This window comes from Drosophila sechellia, unplaced genomic scaffold, assembly GCF_004382195.2.
Source record: "Drosophila sechellia strain sech25 unplaced genomic scaffold, ASM438219v1 2R_2, whole genome shotgun sequence".
Classification (NCBI taxonomy): Eukaryota; Metazoa; Arthropoda; class Insecta; order Diptera; family Drosophilidae; genus Drosophila; species Drosophila sechellia.
Window position 1 is genome coordinate 270,486 of NW_022611043.1, and position 25,710 is coordinate 296,195.

The 25,710-nt window shown below is 37.9% G+C and overlaps 1 protein-coding gene across 5 annotated transcripts in view; it reads left to right on the top strand.

The window, feature by feature from the left end:
* Positions 1-25,459, top strand: part of LOC116802410 — a 72,070-nt gene extending 46,611 nt beyond the window's left edge. The window contains exons 2-9 of one of the 5 annotated variants that reach the window (XM_032726882.1): positions 23,896-23,950; positions 24,012-24,061; positions 24,118-24,223; positions 24,273-24,487; positions 24,546-24,657; positions 24,716-24,871; positions 24,941-25,108; positions 25,161-25,459. In XM_032726882.1, the coding sequence (XP_032582773.1) occupies positions 24,281-24,487; positions 24,546-24,657; positions 24,716-24,871; positions 24,941-25,108; positions 25,161-25,324 (807 nt within the window). In that variant the 5' untranslated portion in view covers positions 23,896-23,950; positions 24,012-24,061; positions 24,118-24,223; positions 24,273-24,280 and the 3' untranslated portion in view covers positions 25,325-25,459. The remainder of the gene's footprint in view (positions 1-23,895; positions 23,951-24,011; positions 24,062-24,117; positions 24,224-24,272; positions 24,488-24,545; positions 24,658-24,715; positions 24,872-24,940; positions 25,109-25,160) is intronic. The other 4 variants (XM_032726880.1, XM_032726881.1, XM_032726879.1 and 1 more) reach the window with 4 other exon arrangements.
* The last annotated feature ends 251 nt before the right edge of the window (positions 25,460-25,710 follow it).

The following is a 25,710-nucleotide window of genomic DNA, read 5'->3' on the forward strand; positions in this document are numbered from 1 at the left end:
GCTCAGTTATATGTGGTCGGTGCCAGAGAGTAATTAGAACTGGAGAGTGATCAGATGATAGTTCTGCAAGTGACTCGGCCGTAATATTATTTCTTGGAATCTTTCTTGTTATTGCGAAGTCAATGAGATCCGGTAGCTTATTTGGGTCTGCTGGCCAGTTTGTAGGCCTACCCGGAGTCACATGATCGAGCTTGTTTCGCGGCTTAATGAGCGCGTTGTAAAGTTGTTTGCCCTTTGGGGTCAGAAGACGTGATCCCCAGTGCGTGTGCTTGGCATTGTAGTCACCGGCCGCGTTCCGTTATTGAGTGGGCATCATTTGTGTGTGTTTCAAATGAGCATGGCGCCTGTTGTTGTTGTTGTTGGTGGAGTTTAGTGGAAACAAAGTAAGGATGATGAAGAGAGCGAAAATGAAAATGTGGAAGCCACTGAAGAAAGTGAAGCACACCAATAAAGGTGATGAAAGATTTACTACTGGCCAAAGAAAATGGCAGAGTAACAAGACCAGAGAAATAAAGCAAGCACAAGTGCAAAACAAACTGATGTTTGTTTTGATCATGGCGTGTGGGGCATTGAATTTGTAATGTTGAATAAAGAAGAATAATTGATTTTGTTAGAACTTACATTATAGTTAGAATTATGTAAAGATATTGGTTAAGAAGGCTTGATATTGTTTTGTGAAATTAACTTGATAAGTTTGTACGAATTGAGATGGAAATACTAAATCTTTTTTATAAAAAGACAATTGAATGGAACACGAGGTGGTGTTAGAGTCAGGATGGCCGTGTCGGAGTAGTAGTAGTAGTAGAAGATTACGCATGAGCTCGAATTATTTCATCATATTATGTTTTGCGTCTTTGCATTGTGGTTGTCCGTCGTTTTTCTGCAAGTACCGTTGGAGCGGAGCGACAACGACGCGTCGCCTGTTTAGTTGCACGACGATGCGTCGCGACGTTGGCGCCGAGTGTGGTTCGAGGTTTCGTATAGGCTGTTAGAAGACGAGCACGACAGTATGCTTGAGTGATCCCCTGTGAATAGTTCGAAACGCGCTACGCTCTAATGGGAGACGAAGATAATTCGATATATACATACATTTGTATGTATATAAAAAAATAAAAATCTGCTTTAGCTGATAACGAGATAAAAAACAATTGAGAATGCTATAGCGAGTTCCACGACTATCAGATACCTGTTACTCAGCTAGTGTAAGTGCGAATGTGAAATATCGGATAAAGTTGTGAGATAAGCGCAAATATAACTGTTTATGTACTAATTATGTAACTAATTTCCACTGCCTTAAATTTGTCTGAAAAATGCACATACATAGCGAATTAATTTAAGTTACTGCTTAAACAGATAAGTTTGATGTGCACTGTATATTGTTTATGCAAAAATCACGTCGGTATCATCTAATATTGATCTAATAAGCTTTTTTATTAGCTATTTTTAAGGCAATGAAAAGACGAGGTTTATTTGGCGATTTCGAACGATATGTTTAATCTAATTAATTAATTAGTAAAGGAGATTCTAACAAATAGAGTGATCTTGGGAGAGGGGAGCTTAGATAACGAAGAAATTGATAAACAGCTGAGCTGCCGCAGAGTTTAACCAAACACTAGAATAACAAGACGCGTAACGCCATACGATTTTTTCGCCGTGGCTCTAGAGGTGTCTCCAGGCTCTCTCGAATTTTTGTTCGAGAGCGAGAGAGCGGAGAGCGCTACAGCGAACAGCTCTTTTCTACGCATACAGTGATAGCAGACAACTGTATGTGTGCACACGTATGCTCATGCATTGTAAATTTGACAAAATATGCCCTTCAACTTAGAAGTTCGTTGACTTTAAATCTATATTATTTTTTAACAATTGGCACCATGCGAAAAATTCTTGTTTTGCATTGTCTTAACGTTAATATTATTTAAATAAAGCTTAGAAATAGTAATAGCCAAATCATAATATTACCAAAAAAATTTCAAAAATGACTCTATAGTAGAATAGTTGTCATTAGAGTATTCAGCTTGCGACGTGTGAAAAATTAATAAGGCAATGATTGTTGGTGCTTGTGTCCGCACTTCGCGCCTTAAGATATGACTTTTGCAATAAACAGTTTTCATATTTTTATTCATTTTAAAATTTATATTTTCCACTACGTTTTATTTGAATGAAATATTTATTTCTCAATGTAATGTCTTCCTTTTGAAAAATTTATGTTTTAAATTACAGTAGTTATAATAATTTCCTTTGCATTTGCTTTAATTATTTAGTATATTTCTTAAGTCATTTGACTTAATATGATGTATGTAAATGAACAATTTTTATTATTTAAAATGCACTTTAGATTCAGTTCTTTTTCAGTTTCAGTTTTTTTTTATATTCCAATTTGATACTTTTAAAAAGCTCACAATTTCATCATATTGTGTAAATTTGATTCTTCGATCAGAATTGATTTCGTCCCGAAAATTGTCTTCGAGCACAACACGCACACATTCTAGTGTCTTTGGGTTAACTGTCTCCAAAGTTCGCATGTCGCAATTTAGGAATCTGCTGGTAGCTGAGTGACCCGACAGTTGGTAAGGGTTTTTTTTTTAGTTCGAACTCAATAAGAAGAGCCTCCAATTGTTCGTCGCGTTCTTCAAGCTGCATTAACTTAACCAAAAGATCGGAAAATTATTAAATCGAAACGTATCGAAGCAAACATTGCTATCTTCCCGATATCTTCAATCTCCCATTTTCCTCTCTAATTTTTTTAGTCCTCCCTAAGGCTAACAAGCCATACAAAAATCTCACGCCCACACTTGTGAAAAATTGTATTTGATATTTTTTATCCCAAAATTTTAAAATATTAAGATATATTAAGATAAAATATAAGGCACAAGACGATGTTGAAGTTGTTTTTCTATCTATCTATACCCGTTACTCAGCTAATGAGATGCCTAGAAAGATGATTAAAATTAAGTTAAGATAGGGGATTAAAATAATAATGGATGGTAACGTTCTGAAACGTTCATTAGAATCTGAACGTCTAATCTTAACTTTTTAATTTAACCTTAATTTTAAATTTTGTATACTCCAAGAATGAAGGTTCTAAATCGGGGCATAAAAAGGGGGCATAAAATTTAACTGATCGTTAAAATAGATGTATACGAACGGGTTTTATGAGGAATATTTAGCTTTGGGTCATACTTTTATGATGTAATGACTTCTTGTTTTGGCTTTGCGTCGTTTCAGGCTGTTAAGAGTGCCCTTGTAGCGCACTTTGGGAAAATGTTTTTTTATTTTAATTTTGGCATTGCCCACTTTTTTAAAAATGGCTTAAATTTCTGAAATATATCTTTCCCACTAGTTGATTATTGCTTATTTGATGGTCAAGGACCTGTACTAGAGTTTTCCCTCTTTTCCTTAGGATGACGGAAGAGTGCGCGCGAGAAGCGATCCGAGAAGATTGCAGAGTGAGAGCTTTGGAGAAACGAGTTACATTGCTATCTCTTATGGGGGTGCAACCACCCCTTAGGTTAACTGCAATAGAAATGAAAAAGGCGAATTCAATAATTTATATAATGACTTACGAAACCACCCAGAAATTTTTAGTTGTTTGACGAAGAATTGGCCAAATTTTGTTAAACATGCTACTGGCTTGCCAAGAATTCTATTAAAGTACAGAATACAATAAGCGAGGGATTTTAAGTGATAAAACAGGTTGCGCTTTATCGCTTGAGCTCACAACTCGCTTCGCTCTCACTCACATCATTAGAGCGATTGCACTTAAAAATGCATGCAGTGGTTTAGCGATCGTTCTCACCCAATATTATCGCTTCGCTTCTCGCGCGTACTCTGCCGTCAGCATAATACCTAAGCAGAGGGTATACTGCCGTCAGCATAATACCTAAGCAGAGGGTATATTGATTTCAGTCAAAAGTTTGCAAAGCAGTTAAGGTGACATATGTGACTTTGAACATTAAAAAAGCCGAGACGAAAACTTTTTAAAGAGTTCTTTCTATTGCAGGTAGCATATAAGTCGGGACAGGTCGAATGGAACTACAATATCACATGGCTGCCTTAGGCATATTTTTAGCAAGAGGACCAGCTAATTTAATTTTTATGTACGTAGTCAAGGAGATTGCACAGCTGAGGTGCCGTAGAGCATAAATCTGATATTAAAGTTGTTAGCTTACTAACTAAATAATTTGACGCTATGGAGCGGCGAGCGTTGCCAATGTTATAGACGCGGATAGCGTGGAAGCCAACAACGATTGTGATTACGTTCACTTTCTTCTTAATACCTCCTGTGTTTCAGTTCTTTGGTTTCAGTTTATTGGGAATGAGAAAATTTTCCGTTTTCATTCTCGTTACTCGTAAAGTTAAGGCAAACACATTAGAATATCAAGATGCGTAACGGCCATACATACATTGGTTTTGAACTATGCATCCACTTTAAGAAATCTAAATAAAGAATTTCCTTGCTTGTGTGAGTAATAACAATAGACGAGAACGTGTAGATGTGTGCGAAGTTGTGCTACAAGACGATTTTTGGGTCGAATTCACATATTTGGAGTTTTGGCCAATTTCGTAGCAATATGATGAAATAAAATAATAATTAAAAATTCACGCCGTGACTATTACAATTGTTAAATTTATGTATGTATTTATGTAGCAACGCAATCGTAAGACAACGGAAAAACTTTTAGCATAAGATGAACTCTGAAGCGGGACTCTCTTATATTTTATCTCTTATGCTGTCAACAGCCTGCGTACAATCATATTGTAACCTATTACTTTAGTTCTAATAAAGTAAGTAAAAGAGTAAAAAGTGAGCATTTGTCATGTTGCAGAATATTCTGGACTTTTTGATATTGTCATCGTAGAAATTAGTGATTGACAAAATGAGTTCGTCAATACATATGATAGACAAATTAGATGATGATAATTACAGTGCGTGGGCTGTGCAGATCAAAAGTGTGTTAGTACATTCGGACTTATGGAAAGTCACTTGTGGACGACTCGTCAAAGAAGAAAACGATAGTGCTGAGAAAAAGGCTCACTTACACAATGTTGTGTGTAAAGACATCGCAAGTCAACCACATAAAGCATTGTGAAACCGCTAGAGAAGCATGGCAAAAACTGGGTGAAATCAAAGACACTAGAATAACAAGATGCGTAACGCCATACAAATTTTTGGCACGCGATTTTTTGGCCGTGGCTCTAGAGGTGGCTCCATGCTCTCTCCAGTTTTTGTTAGAGAGAGAAAGAGCGGAGAGCGCTACAGCAAACAGCTCTTTTCTACGCATACAGTGATAGCAGACAACTGTATGTGTGCATACGTGTGCTCATGCATTGTAAATTTGACAAAATATGCCCTTCACCTTAGAAGTTCGTTGACTTTAAATCTATATTATTTTTTATCAATTGGAAATGCGAAAAATTCTTGTTTTGCATTGCCTCAACGTTATTATTATTTAAATAAAGCTTAGAAATAGTAATGGCCGAATCTACGTACATCACAAAATAAATTTCGAAAATGACTTTATATTATTATTGTAATAATTCGGTAGTTTAGTCTTCGTTTCAATACACTTTATTTCACAGTTAGTTATATTATTTATTACTAGTTCACAATGGTATTCTAATACGTGTGTTCACATTCAACTCCATTAATCGACTGGCTCTCTCTCTCCAGCCCGATCGCTCGTCTCTCTGCTTATGTTAGATTAATCGGGAGGGCGTGAGTTGCGCTCATCTTCCTCTCGCACCGGTTCCCACATCCCTCCTATGTTTTTCAGCTTGAGCTTCAACCCAGGTCTCGCAGACGTATCGTTTTCCTCGGATGATTTGGCCAGCAAGTGTTGGTTGTGTTCCTCCAAGTTCGTGGTGGAAGCCGGAACCGTCATCGTGGTGGAGGCAGCTGGAATCTTTTTTAGATGGCTAACGTCCCTAAGAAGTGTCTTACCACCCCCTGAGACTTTAACAATATTTCCCTCTCGCTCCAAGACCTGGTATTCAGTTATGTCAAAGTTCGGTGTCAGCTTACTAGGAAATATTACGTTTTTCATTAGTACCTGATCTCCTACCTGAATGTCTACATCCTTTGCCCCTCTCTTTTTATCACCAGCTACTTTACCTTTATGCTTTTGTATCTGGTCATTATCTTTTTCAGCCGAGTCAGTAAAAACCCCTACAACATCTTGTATGTTAGGAATTTTATCTCGAATCAAACGATTAAACATTAACTCTGAAGGGGCTGTTCCAGTAGTACCATGAGGGGTGACGTTATGCATTAAAAGAAACTCCTGAATTTCCTGCTCCAAGTTCTTCTTGTTTAAGTGTGCAATTTTTAGTCTTTTTACTAGGGACTTGTTTATATTCTCCACCTCACCATTAGCCTGAGGCCAATATGGTGGAGTCCGTATTAGGGTAATGCCATTCAAACTGCAATAATTTTCAAACATCTCACTAACGTACTGTCTACCATTATCTGTCCGCAGGTACTTTGGAAACCCTAATCGGCAGAATATTTCCTTCATTGCCCCAATAATAGCTGTTGAGGATATCGATTGCATAAACTTTAGCTCCATGTATCTTGAAAAATAGTCTATAAAGACCAGGACATATTTTCCATTCGGCAATGGACCCAAAAGATCACTGGCTATCGACATCCAAGCGCTTGTTGGAAATGGTGTTCTCTGCATCGGTGCTGGGCCTAAAGGTTGAGAGACTACTAAACAGTCTCTACATGCTTTTACAAAATTCTCTGCGTCTCGGTCGATGCGTGGCCACCATACCTTTGACCTTAAACGCCGCTTCATTGCAGACTCGCCTGGATGACCTTCATGGGCAAGTTCTAATACTCTCTTTCGAAGTGTTGCCGGGATGACTAATCGTGTTCCTCTAAGCAGAATTTTCCCAAGCGTCGAAAGTTCATATCGAAATGGGTAAAATTTGTTTGATGTACATGGATCCCAAGTGTCAGTCTCCAAACAGGCCATGGCGTCAATGATTTCCTCATCCATACTATTTGCTTGGGATATTTCTGATATGTGTAACGCTGCAGGAACAGAGTATTCGATGACCCGAAAGACATTATATTCATCATTTCGCCAGGAAGAGTTCGTCGCAGCCGGTTCACAAAGTCGAGACAGAGCGTCTGAAATATTCTCTTTTCCCGCCTTGTAGATTACTTTAAACTTGAACGCCTGTATGCGTAAGAGCCACCTTTCAATTCGCGCTGGAGGCTTCGAAGTTGGTTTGAATATTGCCTCCAGTGGTTTGTGATCCGTCACCAGCTCGAATTCTAATCCAGCCAGGTAAAAATAAAACTTCTCAACAGCCCAGACTAAGGCCAGACTTTCTTTTTCCGTCTGTGAATATCGCTTTTCAACATCCGATAGACTCCGACTAGCAAACGAAATTATTTTTAGTTCCTTGTCTCTAGTGAACTGTAATAGTACAGCTCCGAGCGCGACAGGGCTGGCGTCGGCTATCAGTTGTGTAGTGTTATCGGGGTCAAAATAGGACAAGTTTGGTATCTTGGCCAAATGAGATTTTAGGTCCTTGTATGCTTTTTCCTCATTTTTATCCCAATTAAATCTGCAATCCTTTCTTAGCAAACGTCTTAATGGTTCTGTACGGTCGGCTAAATCCGGTATGAATTTGCCAACATAAGTGACAAGGCCCAGAAAACTGCGGACCTCCTCCTTATTTTTGGGACTTCTGAATGAAAGGATTGTGGATACTTTTTCCGGATCAACTTCAATTCCTCTGTCTGACAGGATATGCCCAAGAAATTTAACTTTATCCGTCTTCCAAATGCATTTCTCCCCATTCAAGAGGACATTGTTTTTCTCCAATATCTCCTTTATTTCTTTTACGGCGTTATCATGGCCATTTTCATTGGTTCCGAATATGATGATATCATCGATATAATTCAGGACATTTCGGCACGGTGCCAGTAGCTCCTCCAGTCTTCTTTGAAAAATTTCGGGTGCAGAGTTAACCCCGAACATCAATCGCTTATACCGGAACAACCCACGAGGAGTTATGAAAGTTGTTATAGCTCTGCTAGCCTCGTCCAATTCTAATTGATGATATGCATATTTGAGATCCAGACGAGAAAAATATTTCGCTCCTCTCAGTTTGGTCATAAACGTTTCGAAGATAGGCAATGGATAGTTCTCCCTTAAAATTGCTTTATTGGCTAGTCTCATGTCTATACAGATGCGGAGATCCCCGTTTTCTTTGAATGTCATGACCATTGGTGAGATCCATTGAGAATGTCCTATTACTGGTTCAATGATATCGAGGGCTAACGCTTCCTCCAGTTTTCCAATAACTTTCTCTTCCAACGCTATTGGAATCCGCCTCATCGGTTGTTGAACTGGTTTGATGTCTGGGTCAATGGATAGTTTAACTGGCAATCCTTTCCATTTTGGAAATGGAGATACGCTCTCTATACTGTGGACTCCCAAACCGAGTCGTAATACTTGTAGCTTTATCGCCGTTTCCTTGCCCAGTAGTGATTGTTTTCCTTTTTTAATTACAAAAAATGGAGCAATTACCTCCGGGTTAGATCCAATGGATACAGGTGCATCAAAACAACAGATTATTTGCAGTAATTCGTCTGAAGCATATGCTCTAAAATGATTCGAGCAGTCCCATTGGACGTTGAAAATTGTTGCTTTCTTATCTTGTAGAATTGACCAATCCTCCGGACTTATGAGATTGAAACGTGATCCTGAGTCGATGATGAAAGGCATTTCTTGGCCACCCACTTGGCATTTGATTACTTCGTCTTCGTCGTCACTTAGAATTTTAAAACAGTTATTTGCCGGTTTCTTATCATCCCCTTCATTTACCAGGTTCACGTTTGAGCGTTGTCGTTTTGTTGCATTGCTGTTGTTCTGGTTTCCTGGTCGCTTGAAATTGGTTCGGCACTTGTTTGCAAAGTGCCCGAACCGTGTGCATTTATTGCATTGTTGTTTTAAGGCTGGACAATTGGGGCTATTATGGTTGTGGCCTTTTCGACCACATCTGCTGCACTCCCACTGCATGTTGGACGATTTTGTATTCGTTTGTATTCTGTTTATTCCCTCCAGATTCAGCTGTGGTCGCATTATCTCGGACTCTTTGTTGATTTCTTCCTCCATTTGGCAGAGATTTATTATCTCCGATAAATTGTACTCTTTTTCCAAAAGTTTCCGTTTTAGGCTTATGTTGGCGCAGCTATCGATGATCTTATCCTTTAAACAGATCTCCTCGATTTCGGCTTTAGTGGATCCAAAATCGCATTTTTGAATTTGGTATCTCAGCCTCAATACAAACTTCGCAAATGTCTCCCCCTCTGCAGGAGAAAGGTTCCTAAATAAATGTCTCTCGAAACTTGAGTTCTGTTTCGGCGAGAAAAACGCATTCAACTTATCGACTAACGTCTGAAATATGTCGGTCTGGTCTCCAGCCGCCGTTTCTGTTATCACGGCTCCGGGCAGTGAAAATGCTACCGTTTGTAGCTGAGGGCCGCCAAGATGTAACAGTTTGTTTCTTTTCCGGGATGGTGAACTGATGATCTCCTCAGCTTGCACATATATTTCGAAAGCTCTAAGCCATTTCTCCCATTCCACACGCAACAGGGACTTCTCAATCGTCTCGCAAAGAAACGGCCTGATTACGCTCTCTGCCATTGCTTGTAGGTCGACTATCGACTGATACTTTAGTACAGCCCCTGATCCAAATCAGCTCATATCTAATTATTCGACTCGTACCTTGAGTACAGCCCCTGACTTGAATCAGCTTATGATTATTTGTTCGGCTCGTACATCTAGTACAGCCCCTGACTTAAGTCAGCTCAAAATTATTTACTCGGCTTGTACATCTAGTACAGCCCCTGACTTAAGTCAGCTCAAAATTATTTACTGGGCTTGTACTTTTAGTACAGCCCCTGACCCAAGTCAGATAGAACAGTAATAAAATCTGTGTCTCTTGGCACTGTCACTGTAATTTGTCAGTTGTTTTCTCTTTCCTTTTATTTTTCATTCTTTTATTGTTGTTGTGTTTTTTTTTTTACATACGAGCTGCCATAACTGAAATGCCTGCGAGCATTCTTATATTTTATTCATTTTCCTTCATTCTCTCTTCTCTTCATCACATTCGTTCGTCAGCGTGCATTTGCCCGCGCGTTCATATATATACGAAGAACGCCAGGGAACGAAAAGAACAAACTAACGGGACTGTTGCGTGCTAATTTCAGCATATGCCGGTTTGCACTGAATTTTTCTTATTTTGATTAATTTATAAGTTGTTTTTTTTTTTACCTCGTCGCCAATGTAATAATTCGGTAGTTTAGTCTTCGTTTCAATACACTTTATTTCACAGTTAGTTATATTATTTATTACTAGTTCACAATGGTATTCTAATACGTGTGTTCACATTCAACTCCATTAATCGACTGGCTCTCTCTCTCCAGCCCGATCGCTCGTCTCTCTGCTTATGTTAGATTAATCGGGAGGGCGTGAGTTGCGCTCATCTTCCTCTCGCACCGGTTCCCACAATTATATTTGTCATTAGAGTATTCATCTTGCGACGTGAGAAAAAAATAATAAGGTAATGATTGTTGAGTGCCAATGATTGTTGTCCAGATATGACTTTTGCAATAAACAGTTTTAATATTTTTATTTATTTTATTAATTTTTATTACTTAAATTTTTAATACTTTGGGAAACTGAAGGCACCATCTGATCTTTTTATTAATATTTGTAAAATACACATTAAAGTTTTTGAAATATTTTTAAAAATAATAAAAAACAAATGTGTATAAAATTTATTGTTGAGCATTAGTGCACAAATAAAAGTAGTGTATATATATTACACATAATTAATTATCAACATAAATATAAATATGTAAAAGGTAGCTAATTCGAGCGGCGATCTTAACAAACGAATTTAAAAAATTTTAAAATTATAATAGTCAGTTCGTGAATTTTTATTTTGTTTCATCATATTGCTACGAAATTGGCCACAACTCCAAATATGTAAATTCGTTTCTTCGATCAGAATTGATTTCGGGCCGAAAATCGCCTTCTAGCACAACACGTACACATATACGCGTTCTCGTCTCTTGTTTTTACTCACACAAGCAAGCAAATTATATATTTCGATTTCTTACGCTCTCAGCGTCAGCGAGCGGAAAGAGAGCAAACTTGGCCTCCACCAAAATAGTGGCTGCATAGTGCCAAACGAATGTATGGCCGTTACGCATCTTGTTATTCTAGTGCCTTTGGCAAATTGTAGCTACCGTAAAGACTTGTAATTTTTCCCTAGAAATCCTGTTCCATGTAGTCATGGACAAATATTTGAAGTACGATGTGTTGATTGGCCGTGAGATTTTAGGTCAAGGCTTTGGTGTAACTATTAGTGCCAGCGAATTTGTTTTGTATAAAATTAATACTGTCAATACACTGTCTAGCATTACCAATATGAGTTATATGGATTCTATAAATATGGATAGTAATTTGAGTAAGTCCGACAAAGCTGAACTTGCAGAAATATTAAAATCAACCAAAATTATAAATGGTATACCAAGTAGCCGACTTACCACAGGTCAATTAGATATTCGTCTAATTGATGCCAATAAAACCGTAATGTGGTGACCGTATAGGCAGAGTAACGATGAAAAGTTGTTGCTGAGAAGTAAAATTCAGGAACTTTTAGCCTCAAACGTTATACGTCCAAGATGCTCCCCATTTGCAAGTCCAATGTTATTAGTTAAGAAAAAGGATGGTAGTGATCCTTTGCGCATTGACAACCGAAAACTGAATTCAAATACAATTTCCCTTGATATCAGATCAAATTGATAGACTATGTATTTTACTAGCCTCGATATGGCGAGCAGTTCCTATCAGATACCATTAAAGTCAGAATAGATTGAACGCACAGCCTTTCTCACAACAGAAAGACAATATAAGCCACAATGAAAGCATTATGTAAGGTGGCATACCCATATCAAAGACACTAGAATAACAAAATGCGTAACAGCCATACATTGGTTTGGCACTATGCAGCCACTTTTTTGGTGACGGCCAAAATTGCTCTCCGTCCGCTCGCTTATGCTGAGAGCCTAAGAAATCTAAAAATAGAATTTGCTTGCTTGTGTGAGTAAAAACAATAGGCGAGATCGTGTGTATGTGTGCGTACTTGTGCTAGAAGACGATTTTCGGCCCGAAATCAATTCTGATCGAAGAAACGAACTTACATATTTGGAGTTGTGGCCAATTTCGTAGCAATATGATGATATAAAATAATAATTAAAAATTTACGCCCTGACTATTATAATTTTTAGGTTTTTTAAATTCGCTTGTTAAAATCTCCGCTTGAATCAGTTACCGTTTACATTTACATTACATTTATTTATTTTTATATTATTTATATTATGTTATGTTAATTAATTATGTGTAATATTACAATTGTAATGGGGTCCTATATTTATTAGACCTTCGAGTTGATTTGAAATATTTTAATGTTTAACATTAAAACATTTCGATGTTCCCCAATTAAGTTATTTTTCTAACTATTGTTTTTTTTATATTTTGGGTCCATTTTTCAGTCGCCAATTATTTAAATATTGCTCATTTTTTTTTATTTATGAGATAGAATGCTGAGCTTAGCTTGCTATTCTTGTCTATCAGCTATCATCACAGTCCACTTGCAATGCTTAAAAAGCAAAACTTGTATAAGTTTGTTTAACAGATCTGTTCTATGTGCATAACATTCATTATTTTCATAAAACCATAATGAGAAAGCACTACTTTCATTTGTGCACTTTATGCATTGCTCAATAATAAACTTTTTTATACACTTTTGTTTTTTTATTATTTTTAAAAATATTTCAAAAACTTTAATGTGTATTTTACAAATATTAAAAAAAAGATCAGATAAAAATATAAAACTTTTCATTGCAAAAGTCATATCTTGAGGCACGAAGTGCGGACACAATCACTCAACAAGCCATATTAATTGTTCACGCGTCGCAAGCTGAATACTCTATTAACAAATATTCTACTATAAAGTCATATTTGAAATTTATTTTTTGATATTATGATTTGTCTATTACTATTTCTAAGCTATATTTAAATAATATTAACGTTAAGGCAATGAAAAACAATAATTTTTCAAATGGTCCCAATTGATTAAAAATAATATAGATTTAAAGTCTAAGAACTTCTAAGGTGAAGGGCATATTTTGTCAAATTTACAATATATGAGCATACGTGTGCACACATACAGTTGTCTGCTATCACTGCATGCGTAGAAAAGAGCTGTTCGCCGTTGCGCTCTCCGCTCTCTCTCTCTCGAACAAAAATTCGAGAGAGCCTGGTGCCACCTCTAGAGCCACGCCAAAAAATCGTGTGCCAAAAAATCGTGTGCCAAAAAATCGTATGGCGTTACGCATCTTGATATTCTAGTGTCTTTGCTCATATGCTGTTGTCTACATAGATGATGTTTTTTTCGTAGCTGGCACAAAGGAGGAGGCGATTTCTGTCAAGGTGATGTAGCTATGTAGCGGGGCCGCTTTCACAATATCAATGTGGTAGCCGTTTTTAAGTCAAGAGGTGATAGTTTCCGAATTGAAGGCGTCCTCATTATCGCAATATATTGTTCTGATTCTGGGAAACAAGTTTACGATTTGAAGGAAGGGCCCTGTGACGTCCACTATTCTTCTGGACAGCACTGGTTGCACTATTGTAAGCTTCGAGAACTTGTCAACGTATGTTAGGAATTGCTTCTTATCGGTTGAGCAGATATCAATGTGTAACATTTCGCCAGTGTAGCTTCGTATGGGTGTTTCCTCAACCTCCTGTTTTTTTGTCTGCCTGCCATATTTGGCTTTGGTGCATATTTTGCAATTTGCAACCACTTCCTTTGCTAGGCTGCTCATTTTGGGAATATAGTAATCACGGAGAACCTGCTTGGTATTCTCCTGAGCCGCCCTGTTTGCACGATTGTGTTCTGTCGTGACAATGTCGAACTGCTCGTTTCTATTTGTAACGTCTATTACAATATTCTTACAATACCGAAACTGCGTAGCCGGGAAATGAGCAATTAAGTCATGTTGAAAACTTGCCAGGGGGAAATTGATTAAGTGGCGTGTTTTGATACGAAACAACACCAAGCTTTGCTTTAATTGGAAACGTGCTTCATCTATAATAATTTGGTTTCTGAAACAGTTTACTGGTCTGTCGCTTCGACCGTGTAGGTCAGTGACAGTTCGCTGTGAATAGTCGCAGCGTCTGACTGAACACTCCGACCCATCTATGTAATCTCTTAAGTAAATGACAACCCCCCGGAAGCCAAAACATTTCTCAGCCTCTCGAATGCATCTCTCTGCAAGTCACCGAACTCAATAAGCGTCTTCTTAGACATGTGTTTGCTGATAGAGCCATTTTCTCCTTTCAGCAAGCAGGTCAAAGGCCTCGCGATCGACGCGAAGTTTTTAACGAAACAACGGTAATAACTGGTGCACCTCCATTGGTGACAATAAATCCCAGATACTCAACGCTTAGCTTAAAAAAGTGCGTCTTCTCGCTGGATACCTTCATGTTGGCATCACACAGGCTTTTTAAAACCCAATCTATGTGCTTAACATGGTCGTTTACATTTTCAGAAAAAATAATGACGTCATCTACGTAGATATAGCACGATTTTCCAATCTGTTGCCGTAACACGTCATCGATCGGTCTTTGGAAGATGCTTCCCGCATTCTTCAATCCGAACGGCAATACTTTCCGCCGTTTACTTCTCACGGTCATAATCGGCCAAGTATATCTGGTGGTAGCCGGACTTTGAATAAAACGTTGTAAAGTACTTTGGCTTTTCAAAAGTTGTCAGTATCATGGGGATGTTTGGCATTGGGTACTTATCAGCGATAGTTTTTTCGTTAAGTTTCCTAAAGTCTGTAACCAAACGCTTATTTTTGTTCCCCAGCTCATCATGGCCTTTTTTGTCCACAACCCATGTTGGATTGTTGTACGGTGACCTTGAGGTTCTAATAATGCCTTTCTGCAGTAAGTCTGCGATATCTCGCTTAACAAACTCAGATACACCCATGGGAGGCGGTTATAATTTGGAATATACCGGCTTATCATCAGTTGTGCGAATTGTGGCAACAACAGAAGTGTTAAGGCAGTGCCTCGTTAGAGGCTGAAAATGCCTTAGATCTGTTTGCTATCATGTTTCGAAATTGAACTTATACAGGCTCCGGTACGGCAAGTAATTTACGTTAGTAAAATTTACATTGTCGTAATTATGATGCTGAAGCTTGTCAGAAACAGAACCATAATTTATTGTACCTTTCTCTGCGCCGAGTTTTACTCCCACTTGAGCTATCAGGTCAAATCATATAATACCATCGAACGGTGTCAGCGCGTCTAAAATGAAGAGCGCGGATGTTTTTCCAAAAATATTCATTAAACATTTCTGGTGAACGCTGTTAGAACCATTGGAACTAACTGTGAAAGGGGAATAGACCGGCACATCAATGAACGGCAAGCGGGAGCGCTCCCTAACAAATTGATCTGATAATTTATCCTCGCCTATCTCGGTAACGGACGCTGCGGCCGCGCATATTCATAATATTCGTTGTAATTTTTATCGTCAGCCTGTTGCATGGTATTCTGCAATCTCTGACGCCTTTGACCGGTCATACGTGCGGAGCCAAATCTTTTATGCAGGCTCACCGCTTCCAAAGGAAAGCTGGCAGAATTGAGTCCTGCTGGAGCCTAATTCCATAGGTTGAGGAGATTGATTACGGTAGCTGCCCGTGTTCTAGGCAGAACTACTTCTGCCCTTTTTTCCCTTGGCCATCTTCGGCCATGCTATGTTTTCCCTGCGGTTTCCTTGGGCGGTTTTGGTTCCTTCGGTGCTTATGTGTAAGTGCGTTGTCCTTCAAAGCCTTTGCATATGTGGCAGCAAAGGTGGTGCGCTCTATGGTAGCCTCGGACTCCCTAGTCAATTCTAAAGCTGAGGGCAAATACTTCGCTGGCAAGACTATGGCCCTCAAGGGTTTCCTAATACCAGCAATAAATGCATGGAGAGCATCCTCTCTAACTTCATTATTAAACAGAATAGCACTGTCCAGTTAGTGTGTTATAACGATCTTGTTTGTTATTAGCGTTAATCGTTTCTCTACGTCGTCGTAGTATTGCATTATGCTAAGTTCTCCTTGCTTAACTGTTTGAAGTCCCTGCCTAAGGACACGCAGCGACGTTTTGTCCGCGTAAGTGCAGTCTAATAGAGCAATAATGGCATCGAAATTTAAGACTGTGTTATGGGCAACTAGTAGCCCTCTAGCCGACCCCCTGATTATATTTCTGATAATCGAAACGGCCTGATAATGCGCTTCGCTACCATAATATGGCTTGAAAATCTCGTCTGCGTCTACGGCAGATTGAAGCCATGACACATATTCATCTTGTTCTCCCGTAAAATCCGGCATGGTCTTCACAATGTCAAGCTTGACCTCACATCGAATGTTTGGGTCTACTGTTATTTTTTGCTTATCTTCCACTTGTGGTGCTTCCTCGCGCAAGTTTTGCATTTGTCGTTTCACCTCATCTAACTGCGACTGGAACGCCTGCATCAACCTAGTTTCTTGCTCGGCTAAAGCCTGACCAACGGCTCCAGATATGACTGCCTGTAATTGGGCGCCGTCCATGTCTGCAGTGTTACCTGTCGTATTAGGACGAAAACCTTCTGATTCTAAATCCCACCCGTCGTCACTATCGTACTCGACCTTAAAGCCTCTATATGCACCTGCCCAACTCATTTACCATTGGTTGGCACCACACAAATTTAATTCTTTCAGAGCACGATTGATCGCTATGCGAGGTGCGATATTTACACGCGCGAGAAATAGAATGCGACGCAAAAAGAAAAAAAATTGTTTATAAAAAAACGAGGGGTCTGCACGGAAGAATAATTATTTCCTATTTATTCTCTTGGGCAGCACCAAAGACACTAGAATAACAAGATACGATTTTTTGGCACACGATTTTTGGCAATGACTGTGTCCGCACTTCGTTCCCCAAGATATGACTTTTGCAATAAACAGTTTTCATATTTTTATTCATTTTAAAATTTATATTTTCCACTACGTTTTATTTGAATGAAATATTTTTTTCTCAATGAATAACTTCTTTTTGGAAAATTTATGTTTTAAATTACAGTAGTTATAATAATTTCCATTGCATTTGCTTTAATTACTTGACTTAATATTAATGTATGTAAATGACCCATTTTTAATATTTAAAATTAAAATTAGATTCAGTTTATATATTTTGTGAAATATTTAAATTTGATATTTTTAAAAAGTGCGCAATTTTAGGTGGAAAATAAAGCGAGCCAACTTTTTGGTTTTCTTTTTAATTTCTCCTCGATTTTTTTGAAATTTTTGCTTTATAAACGAGTTTATACTAAATTAAAGCCGTTTTGTTGCAATAGAAAAGCAGTAAACAAAAACTCGAAGGTCATATAAATATAGGACCCCATTGCAATTGTAATGGCCTCCCCGTGGTGTTTCCTGGGTACCGATTATTACATATATTACATATAATTAATTATTAACATAAATATAAATATGTAAACGGTAGCTAATTCGAGCGGAGATTTTAACAATCGAATATTAAAAAACTTTAAAATTATTATTCATTTGAGTACTCTATTAGAACTAAAGTAGTAGGTTACAATATGACTGCACGCAGGCAGTTGACAGCATAAGAAATAATATATAATAGAGTCTCAGTGTGACTTCAAATTAAAGAGTTGGCCTTACGATTGCGTTGCTACATAAATACATACATAAATGTAAGACTCCTTCTCAACGCAATATGTCAACCTCTACATGCAAGTTGCTTATTTAATATTACATTTAATATTCATTTGAAAAAAATCAATCTCTACTCAATACAACAATCAATACAATCCCATCATTTTTATGCATCTCTCATGCTTAACTCTATTCAAATTCTTTGTAATGTATCGATATCATGTTCTCTGTTGGCAAACACTTAATTTTCATTATCTTTTCCTTATATAATTCTCTTACATAATGATACTTAATATTAATATGCTTACTACGTTTTTTTTTACTAAACATTGCGTGCTTTGAATATCGCCATAAATCTGCACTTGGAGATTTCTAAAGCCCATCTCATTTATCAGCTTTCGCACATAGGCAGCCTCCCTCGCCGCAGTCGAGAGCGCTTCTCCGCTTCTGTGCTACTTTGAGCAACCTTCGATTGTTTTTTTTAAGCCCATGTAAAAACAGCTCCAGCAGCAATCAATACCCAACCGCGTCGACAAACAAGTGTATTGATACACCAGTACGCTCGTAATGCATGTTCAAATCAGTTGTACCTCTTAGATATCTCCCGCTTAGCAGCAGCTTCATGCTCCTTATGTGGGTCTGCATTCTGCTGTGCCAGTTTAGTCACAGAATGCAATTTATTAGGGCGAGTTATTAAAGACTGGTAAATAACTTTATCTATCCTCTGGCACTCGACCCTGTCACATTTTACTTGGTATCCAGCTTTTAGGCGTATAACGTTTGGCTTCCAGTCCTTCATCTTGTAGTCATTCGATGTACATTCTCTATGTACTGCTTATGACAATTAGACGCTTTATTTGCACAAGTTCATCCCTGCTCGAATAAGCAGACGATACGTAGGCAGACGATACGTCCATTTGGTGCATGTACAAACTATTCTCAAATGCCAGAGCAATGACAAGCTTGATAGACGAATAACGTGCCATAGGAGAGAACGTCTCCGTAAAATTAACGCCATATCGCTGAGCGCATCCCTAAGCAACTAGTCGAGATTTTAGCCGCTCTACTTGGCCCGTCTTGTCACGCTTCACTGCAAACACCCATTTCGATCCGATAGCTTTCTGACCCTCTGAGAGATCCACCAACGTCCAGGTTGCATTGGCTTGAAGACTCTCCACCTCCTTCTGCAAAGAAGCACTCCATTCAGCAGAATTATCCATACTCATTGCCTCGTTCACACTCGTAGGGACGGGGACTTCTTCAGCATACATTGTATTGACCATATTGTACTGCTTACGTGGTCGTCCGGGTAAGCCAGTGTACACATTCTTTGGTCACCCACGACCTCTCCATTCAGCTGATTCGGAAGAAAGCCCATCAAAAGAAAGCTCGTCTCCTTCTTCATAAAGGTTCTCGCCGACAGGTGCATCATCGTCTTGGTCAGTAGACAACTGGAATGGCTTTAAGCTTCTCAAGTTGAACGTTGGAAGTACCAGAATCTTGTTCGATCCGAGCACAGTCATCATGGTCATTCTCAAATACAATGACGTCCCGACCCACACAGACGTTTCGCTTGCTAGGATTATACAAACGATGAGCTTTCGAAATTTAAGAGTATCCTACCAAAACATTCTCCTGGCCTCTTGGAGCGAACTTCTTTTTCTGGGTTTTGTCCAGCACGACAGTTTTAGACCCAAAACCCTTCAAGTGTGACACTTGACACTCTTCCCTGTCCATGATTCAAATAAAGTCATTCCTGGTAAAGTAGACGTCTCGGCGCGATTGCGTAGATATGCAGAGCAGCATGCTCTGCAGCATGCAGAATCATACTTCTAGCCATTTCTACTAGAGTTCGGTTAGCAAGTTCCGCCCCCCATTTTGATGAGGTGTGTGGAACCAAAGACACTAGAATAACAAGATGCGTAACGGCCATACATTGGTTTGGCACTATGCAGCCACTTTTTTGGTGACGGCCAAAATTGATCTCTGTACGCTCGCTTACGCTGAGAGCGTAAGAAAACTAAAAATAGAATTTACTTGCTTTTGTGAGTAAAATCAAGAGACGAGAACATGTAAATGTGTGTGTACTTGTGCTAGAAGACGATTTTCGGGCCGAAATCAATTCTGATCGAAGATTCAAATTTTAAAAATTTGGAGTTTTGGCTAATTTCGTAGCAATATGATGAAATAAAATAATAATTAAAAATTCACTGACTAGTATAATTTTAAAGTTTTTTAAATTCGTTTGTTAAGATCGCCGATCAAATTAGCTACCCTTTACATATTTATATAATAGAAATAATTATATGTAATATATATACACTACTTTTATTTTTGCACTTAATGCTCAACAATAAATATTTTTATACACATTTGTTTTTATTATTTTAAAAAATATTTCAAAAACTTTAATGTGTATTTTACAAATATTAAAAAAATAGATCAGATGGTGCCTTTAGTTTTCCGAAGTATTAAAAATTTAAGAATAAGAATTTATAAACTAAATAAAAATATGAAAACAGTTTGTTGCAAAAGACATATCTTGAGGCACGAAGGTCCGCACTTCGAGCACTCAACAATCATTGCCTTCTTAATTTTTCTCACTTCGCAAGCTCAATACCCTAATGACAAGTATTCTAATATAAAGTCATTTTCGAAATTTATTTTGTGATGTACATAGAGTCGGCTATTACTATTTCTAAGCTTTATTTAAATAATAATAACCTTAAGGCAATGCAAAACAAGAATTTTTCGCATGGTGCCAATTGATAAAAAATAATATAGATTTAAAGTCAACGAACTTCTAAGGTGAAGGGCATATTTTGTCAAATTTACAATGCATGAGTTGTCTGCTATGACAGTATTCGTAGAAAAGAGCTGTTTGCTGTAGCGCTCTCCGCTCTTTCTCTCTCGAACAAAAAATCGAGAGAGCCTGGACCCACCGCTGGGGCCACGGCCAAAAAATCGCGTTTTGTATGGCGTTACGCATCTTGTTATTCTAGTGGCTTTGAATTTGCATTGTGCATGTCACGGAGACTTCACCTATACAACTTATAAGCACAGTATTATTTATTATTTTTGCAATGAACTTATCTGCTAATTTTTCTTTCAATAAGGAACACTCAACTCCTGAATCAAAAAAGTATGGAACGGGCTCACCCATTTGGTGCAAATTCCCTCTTGGATTGACAACGGCGCACATATCCACTCGTTTCTCAGCCTGGCTTAACGATGTTGTGCACCTTGTTGCAATATGCCCCAGCTGTCCACACTTGTAGCACTTTATGGTTGACATGTCCCTCTTTGGAGTAGAGTTGCTGTTTGAAGGGTTACTCTTCGAAATCTTCACTTCTTCAGCCATTCTGTTTCGGCACTCTGCGAACTGATGGCCAGGTTTGGCACAATAGTGACACTTCATGCGTGATGATAATTTCTGCTTCTTACGTTCTGGAGCACTAGCACAGTCTGGTGACTTTTAGTCATTGCGTTTAGCAAAAGCAAAGGCACGCAGTTGTTTTTCCAATTCGCTTCGTGTCTGGATATTCGTTGTGAATAATATACGCTGCAGTCGGTGGTCTATTTGAGCTACATGTGCGAGCACGACCGATACAGCAATTTCTTCATTGCTCATTTCTTTCCACTTCGAGTTCAATGCCGTTAGTTGTCTGCTGGCATATACAGACAAACGCTCATTCGCTCTTGGGCCATAGTTATACAAGTTAGCACCAAAAGAATTCACAACAACAATCTACGAAGGCTTTCACGCGCATCCGGCCGTGCACCAGCAGTAACCAATAAATGCAAGATCAGCGTCTGGAGCGCTTACGTGGTAGCGACGATAGCAGAGTCAGCAACGGAGTTGGCACTGACGCTAGCAGAACTTCCTTTTTGTGAAAATAAACAAACGTTTACTTTAACTTACATGTTTAACAAAATGGCTGCCGGCGTCTGTACACTATCATATAGTTGTGTAAATAATTCTAGGAATTCTGGCCACTTTATTCCACCATAGCAAATCTGGGATAACCATTGGAATGCTCCTCCTTTGAGTTGCTCATGAGTTGCCTAGTGCCATAACCAAAGCGCTTCCTTCCAACACATTTTCTGCCATAATTATATGAACAGTTTTGCGCCATGCAGCTACATCTGCACTTGCAGTGTCTGGATTAAACTTTGGTAGCGTAACTTTGCTGGGTTGCGTCCTCATTTTGGAAGTCTGCATAGATTTAATCAACTCCATGAAATTTTTGCTTTCCGATTCGAATAATGCACGCCACTGATCTCTGGAGAGGTCTTGGGAGTAGGCCGATCCCACTTCTGATGACGGAGAAGCAGAGCGCGTCTTCTCTTCCACTTCAGTATCCATATTGTGCAGCACAGTAAGTCGCCTACTTGTTGTTCGTTCTATCGTTCTCACTAGACTAATTTACTCAAGCTCGCTCTCTCGATGCTTTTCTTCTATTGCTCAATTTCAATCAATTATTTCATCATCCTTACTTTGTCTCCACGAAACTCTACAAAACAACAGGCGCCATGCTCATTGAATACACGCACAAATGATGCTCACTTAACAACGGAACGCTTTCCGTGTATTTTATTATTCGCTACTTATTCTTAACGTAACAAATGAATATCATTATTTCGGATACATTCAAAAATAATACGTTAGATCTACTCAATCTCCGACATATGCGTAGTTCTGCTAAAAGACGATTTTCGGGCCGAAATCCATTCTGATCCAAGAATCCACGAATTGACATATTTGAAGTTTTGACCAATTTCGTATAAATATAATGGAATAATATAATGATAAAAAATTCACGCCGTGACTATTTTAATTTTAAAGTTTTTTAATATTCGATTGTTAAAATCTCAAAATCAAAAAGAAGCATTACATTGAGAAAAAAATATTTCATAAAAATAATGCGTTGTAGAAAATAAAAATTTATAAAATAAATAAAAATATGAAAACTGTTTGTTGCAAAAGTCATAACTTGAGGAACGAAGTGCGGACACAAGCACTCACCAATCATTGCTTTATTAATTATTGACAATTATTCTAATCAATTTTGAAATTTATTTTGTGATATTATGTACATAGATTCGGCAATTACTATTTCTAAGCTATATTTAAATAATAATAACGTTAAGGCAATGCAAAACAATAATTTTTTACATGGTGCCAATTGATCAATAATAATATAGATTTAAAGTCTAAGAACTTCTAAGGTGAAGGGCATATTTTGTCAAATTTACAATGCATGAGCATGCACAGTTGTCGGATGTCACTGTATGCGTATAAAAAGTCTGCTAGCTGTACAGCTCTCCGCTCTCTCCCTCTTGAACAAAAATTCAAGAGAGCGTGGAGCCTCACCGAAAAAACCGTGTGCAAAAAAGTCCGTATGGCGTTACGCATCTTGTTATTCTAGTGTCTTTGGTTAAAGGGTATACTAGATTAGATTAAAAGTATGTAACAGGCAGAAGGAAGCATTTCCCATGTTAGCCCATGTTGCCACGCCAAACACAAAAAAGTTTTTGCCACGCCCACTCTAACGCCTAAAAACCGCCTTAAACTGCCACGCCCACATTTGTGAAAAATTGTTGTATATTTTTTCATACATGCAGTCTTGTTAATTTTTATCGATTCGCCAAAAAACTTTTTGCCACGCCCAGTCTAACGCCCTAAAACCGCCCAAAACCGCTTCTTTGATATTTTTTCATAATTTTTTCAGTCTTGGAAATTTCTATAGATTTGCCAAAAACTTTTTCCACGCCCACTTAACTCCACCAACATCCCAAAACTTCCACGCGCACAATTAAAAAAAAAGTTTTGTTATACTTTCATATATGTGTTACTATTGTAAATTTCTATCGATTTACTAAAGGACTTATATCTCCAATATCTCCGATATCCCAGAAAAAGGCCGAAATTTTGCGTTCGCATTTCACTAGCTGAGTAACGGGTATTTGATAGTTCGAGAAGTCGCCTATAGCATTATCTCTTTTTTAAGTTTAATTTTTTTGTTAAGAGTGGTAGATTGAGTTGAAATATTTGCATAGCAAAGTATTTTTTAAGTAATATTCCCGTTTGTTAGATGGTGTGAGGTTTGTGGATGGATGTTTATCGCATATCCAAGGAAAATGGCAAGAGTAAACGTGGCAATCTGTTTTACAATCAGTATGTAAAATATTAATCTTCTTGTGCTTATAGTTCCTGAAACCTTGATGTAAATACGGGCAGGACATGGCCAGATGGACTCGGTTAGTGATTCTGATTAAGAATATGTATACTTTATAGGATGGGAAACACTTTCTAGGTAGACGGAAATAAGTTATCCAACGAATCTGGACAACGAATCCCCTCATCGTAATCCTTTATTAAAAATGAAACAAAAAAATTAATATTTTATTTAACATAAAAATGTAAGAAAAATGGTTCTATAAACATTTTATATTAAAAACAACATTCTAGGAACTAAAATGCATTCAGTTGGCATTCATTCCGCAATGGCGATCAAAAGGCAACGGAAACGTCGAGATGAACAAAAAAGGGCGCGAGAAAGACGTTATAGCACGCAAAGTTCTGAAAGCGGGGAAACATTTCATTCTCCAACAGGATCCGTGAGGCGAAAATATCACCATCCTCGTCATGCAGTTAGTTCTGGCCCGGGAATGCTTGACAGCCAGGTTTATGTTTAAAATAATAAAATAAGTAAAATTTATGATATTTATCGTTTAAATATAGGTAGTTACTAGTATTGGCATGTTGCATATAGGTATTGTATTCGTTGTGTTTGGAGTTTTTCTTTGCGGCGCTGGTATTATTCCAGACGAAACTATGTCATGGAAGTTATTTAGTAAGTAATTTTAACAGAATATTCTTTTTTTATTTGCTGCATATAATCGATTTCTTAGGCTCAAGCTCAGCCTGGTGGAATGAAGTAACTTGCACAGGATTATTTTCTCTTGGATTGGGACTGTTTTTACTAATTTTAAACTGTCTTATAAGTCGAAAAGAGGAGGAGGATCTTGAAGACTATGTGCAACGTCAACTAACTCGATCTCGCTCTGGTAATATAATATTACTTATGTAATAATTCTTATGTAAAATATTTGTTAAAATAAATACATAATTTTCAGGACACCGACTTGAAAGAGATGTTGAAACTGGTGTTTTGACAACGCGCCATGCACGCAAAGCTGTTGCCTTACAAAAGGGCGGACGTATTAACTCTCCTACAGATGTTTCCGTCGTAAATTGCGGCTCTTCAGAGAATATGTGCAATGGACCGATAGTCGTCCATAATGGTAAAATAATTAGTATCAGCTTATAGAAAGCAGTAATTAATATAGTTTTTAGTTTTAAACAGTTCTGATGCTATCCTTGAAAAAATTGTGGAGGAGGATAATACTTATTTAAACGACCGCAGCTCCGGAATATCTCCGATTGATTTAGAAAATGATAAGAAACAGCTCTTAAGAAGAGAATCTCTAAGTGACGCAATCAGTATAACGCGTATTTAAGAAACTTAATTTTTTACTCCTTACAAACAGTACATGAACAGATAGAAATAATTTTTTTTATATCTAATGGTTTTATAATACAATAATCATATATCCTCTTTGTCACTTACGATTGAATACATTTAATAACACTAACACTGCATTATCATTATAACATAAAACCGAAATGTGTGTTTTAGTTAAAACAAGAGAGAATGCTATAGTAAAATTCTCCGACTATCGGATACCCGTTTCTCAGATGGTAAAAATGAGAACGCGAAATTTCATAAATTTTCTGGGATATCGATAGATATTGGGGAATGAAGTGAGAAAAAATTTAAAAATTATTGAAAAGTGTGGGCGTGACCGGTTTGACGGCTTTAAGGCGTTAGGGCGTGGCAAAAACT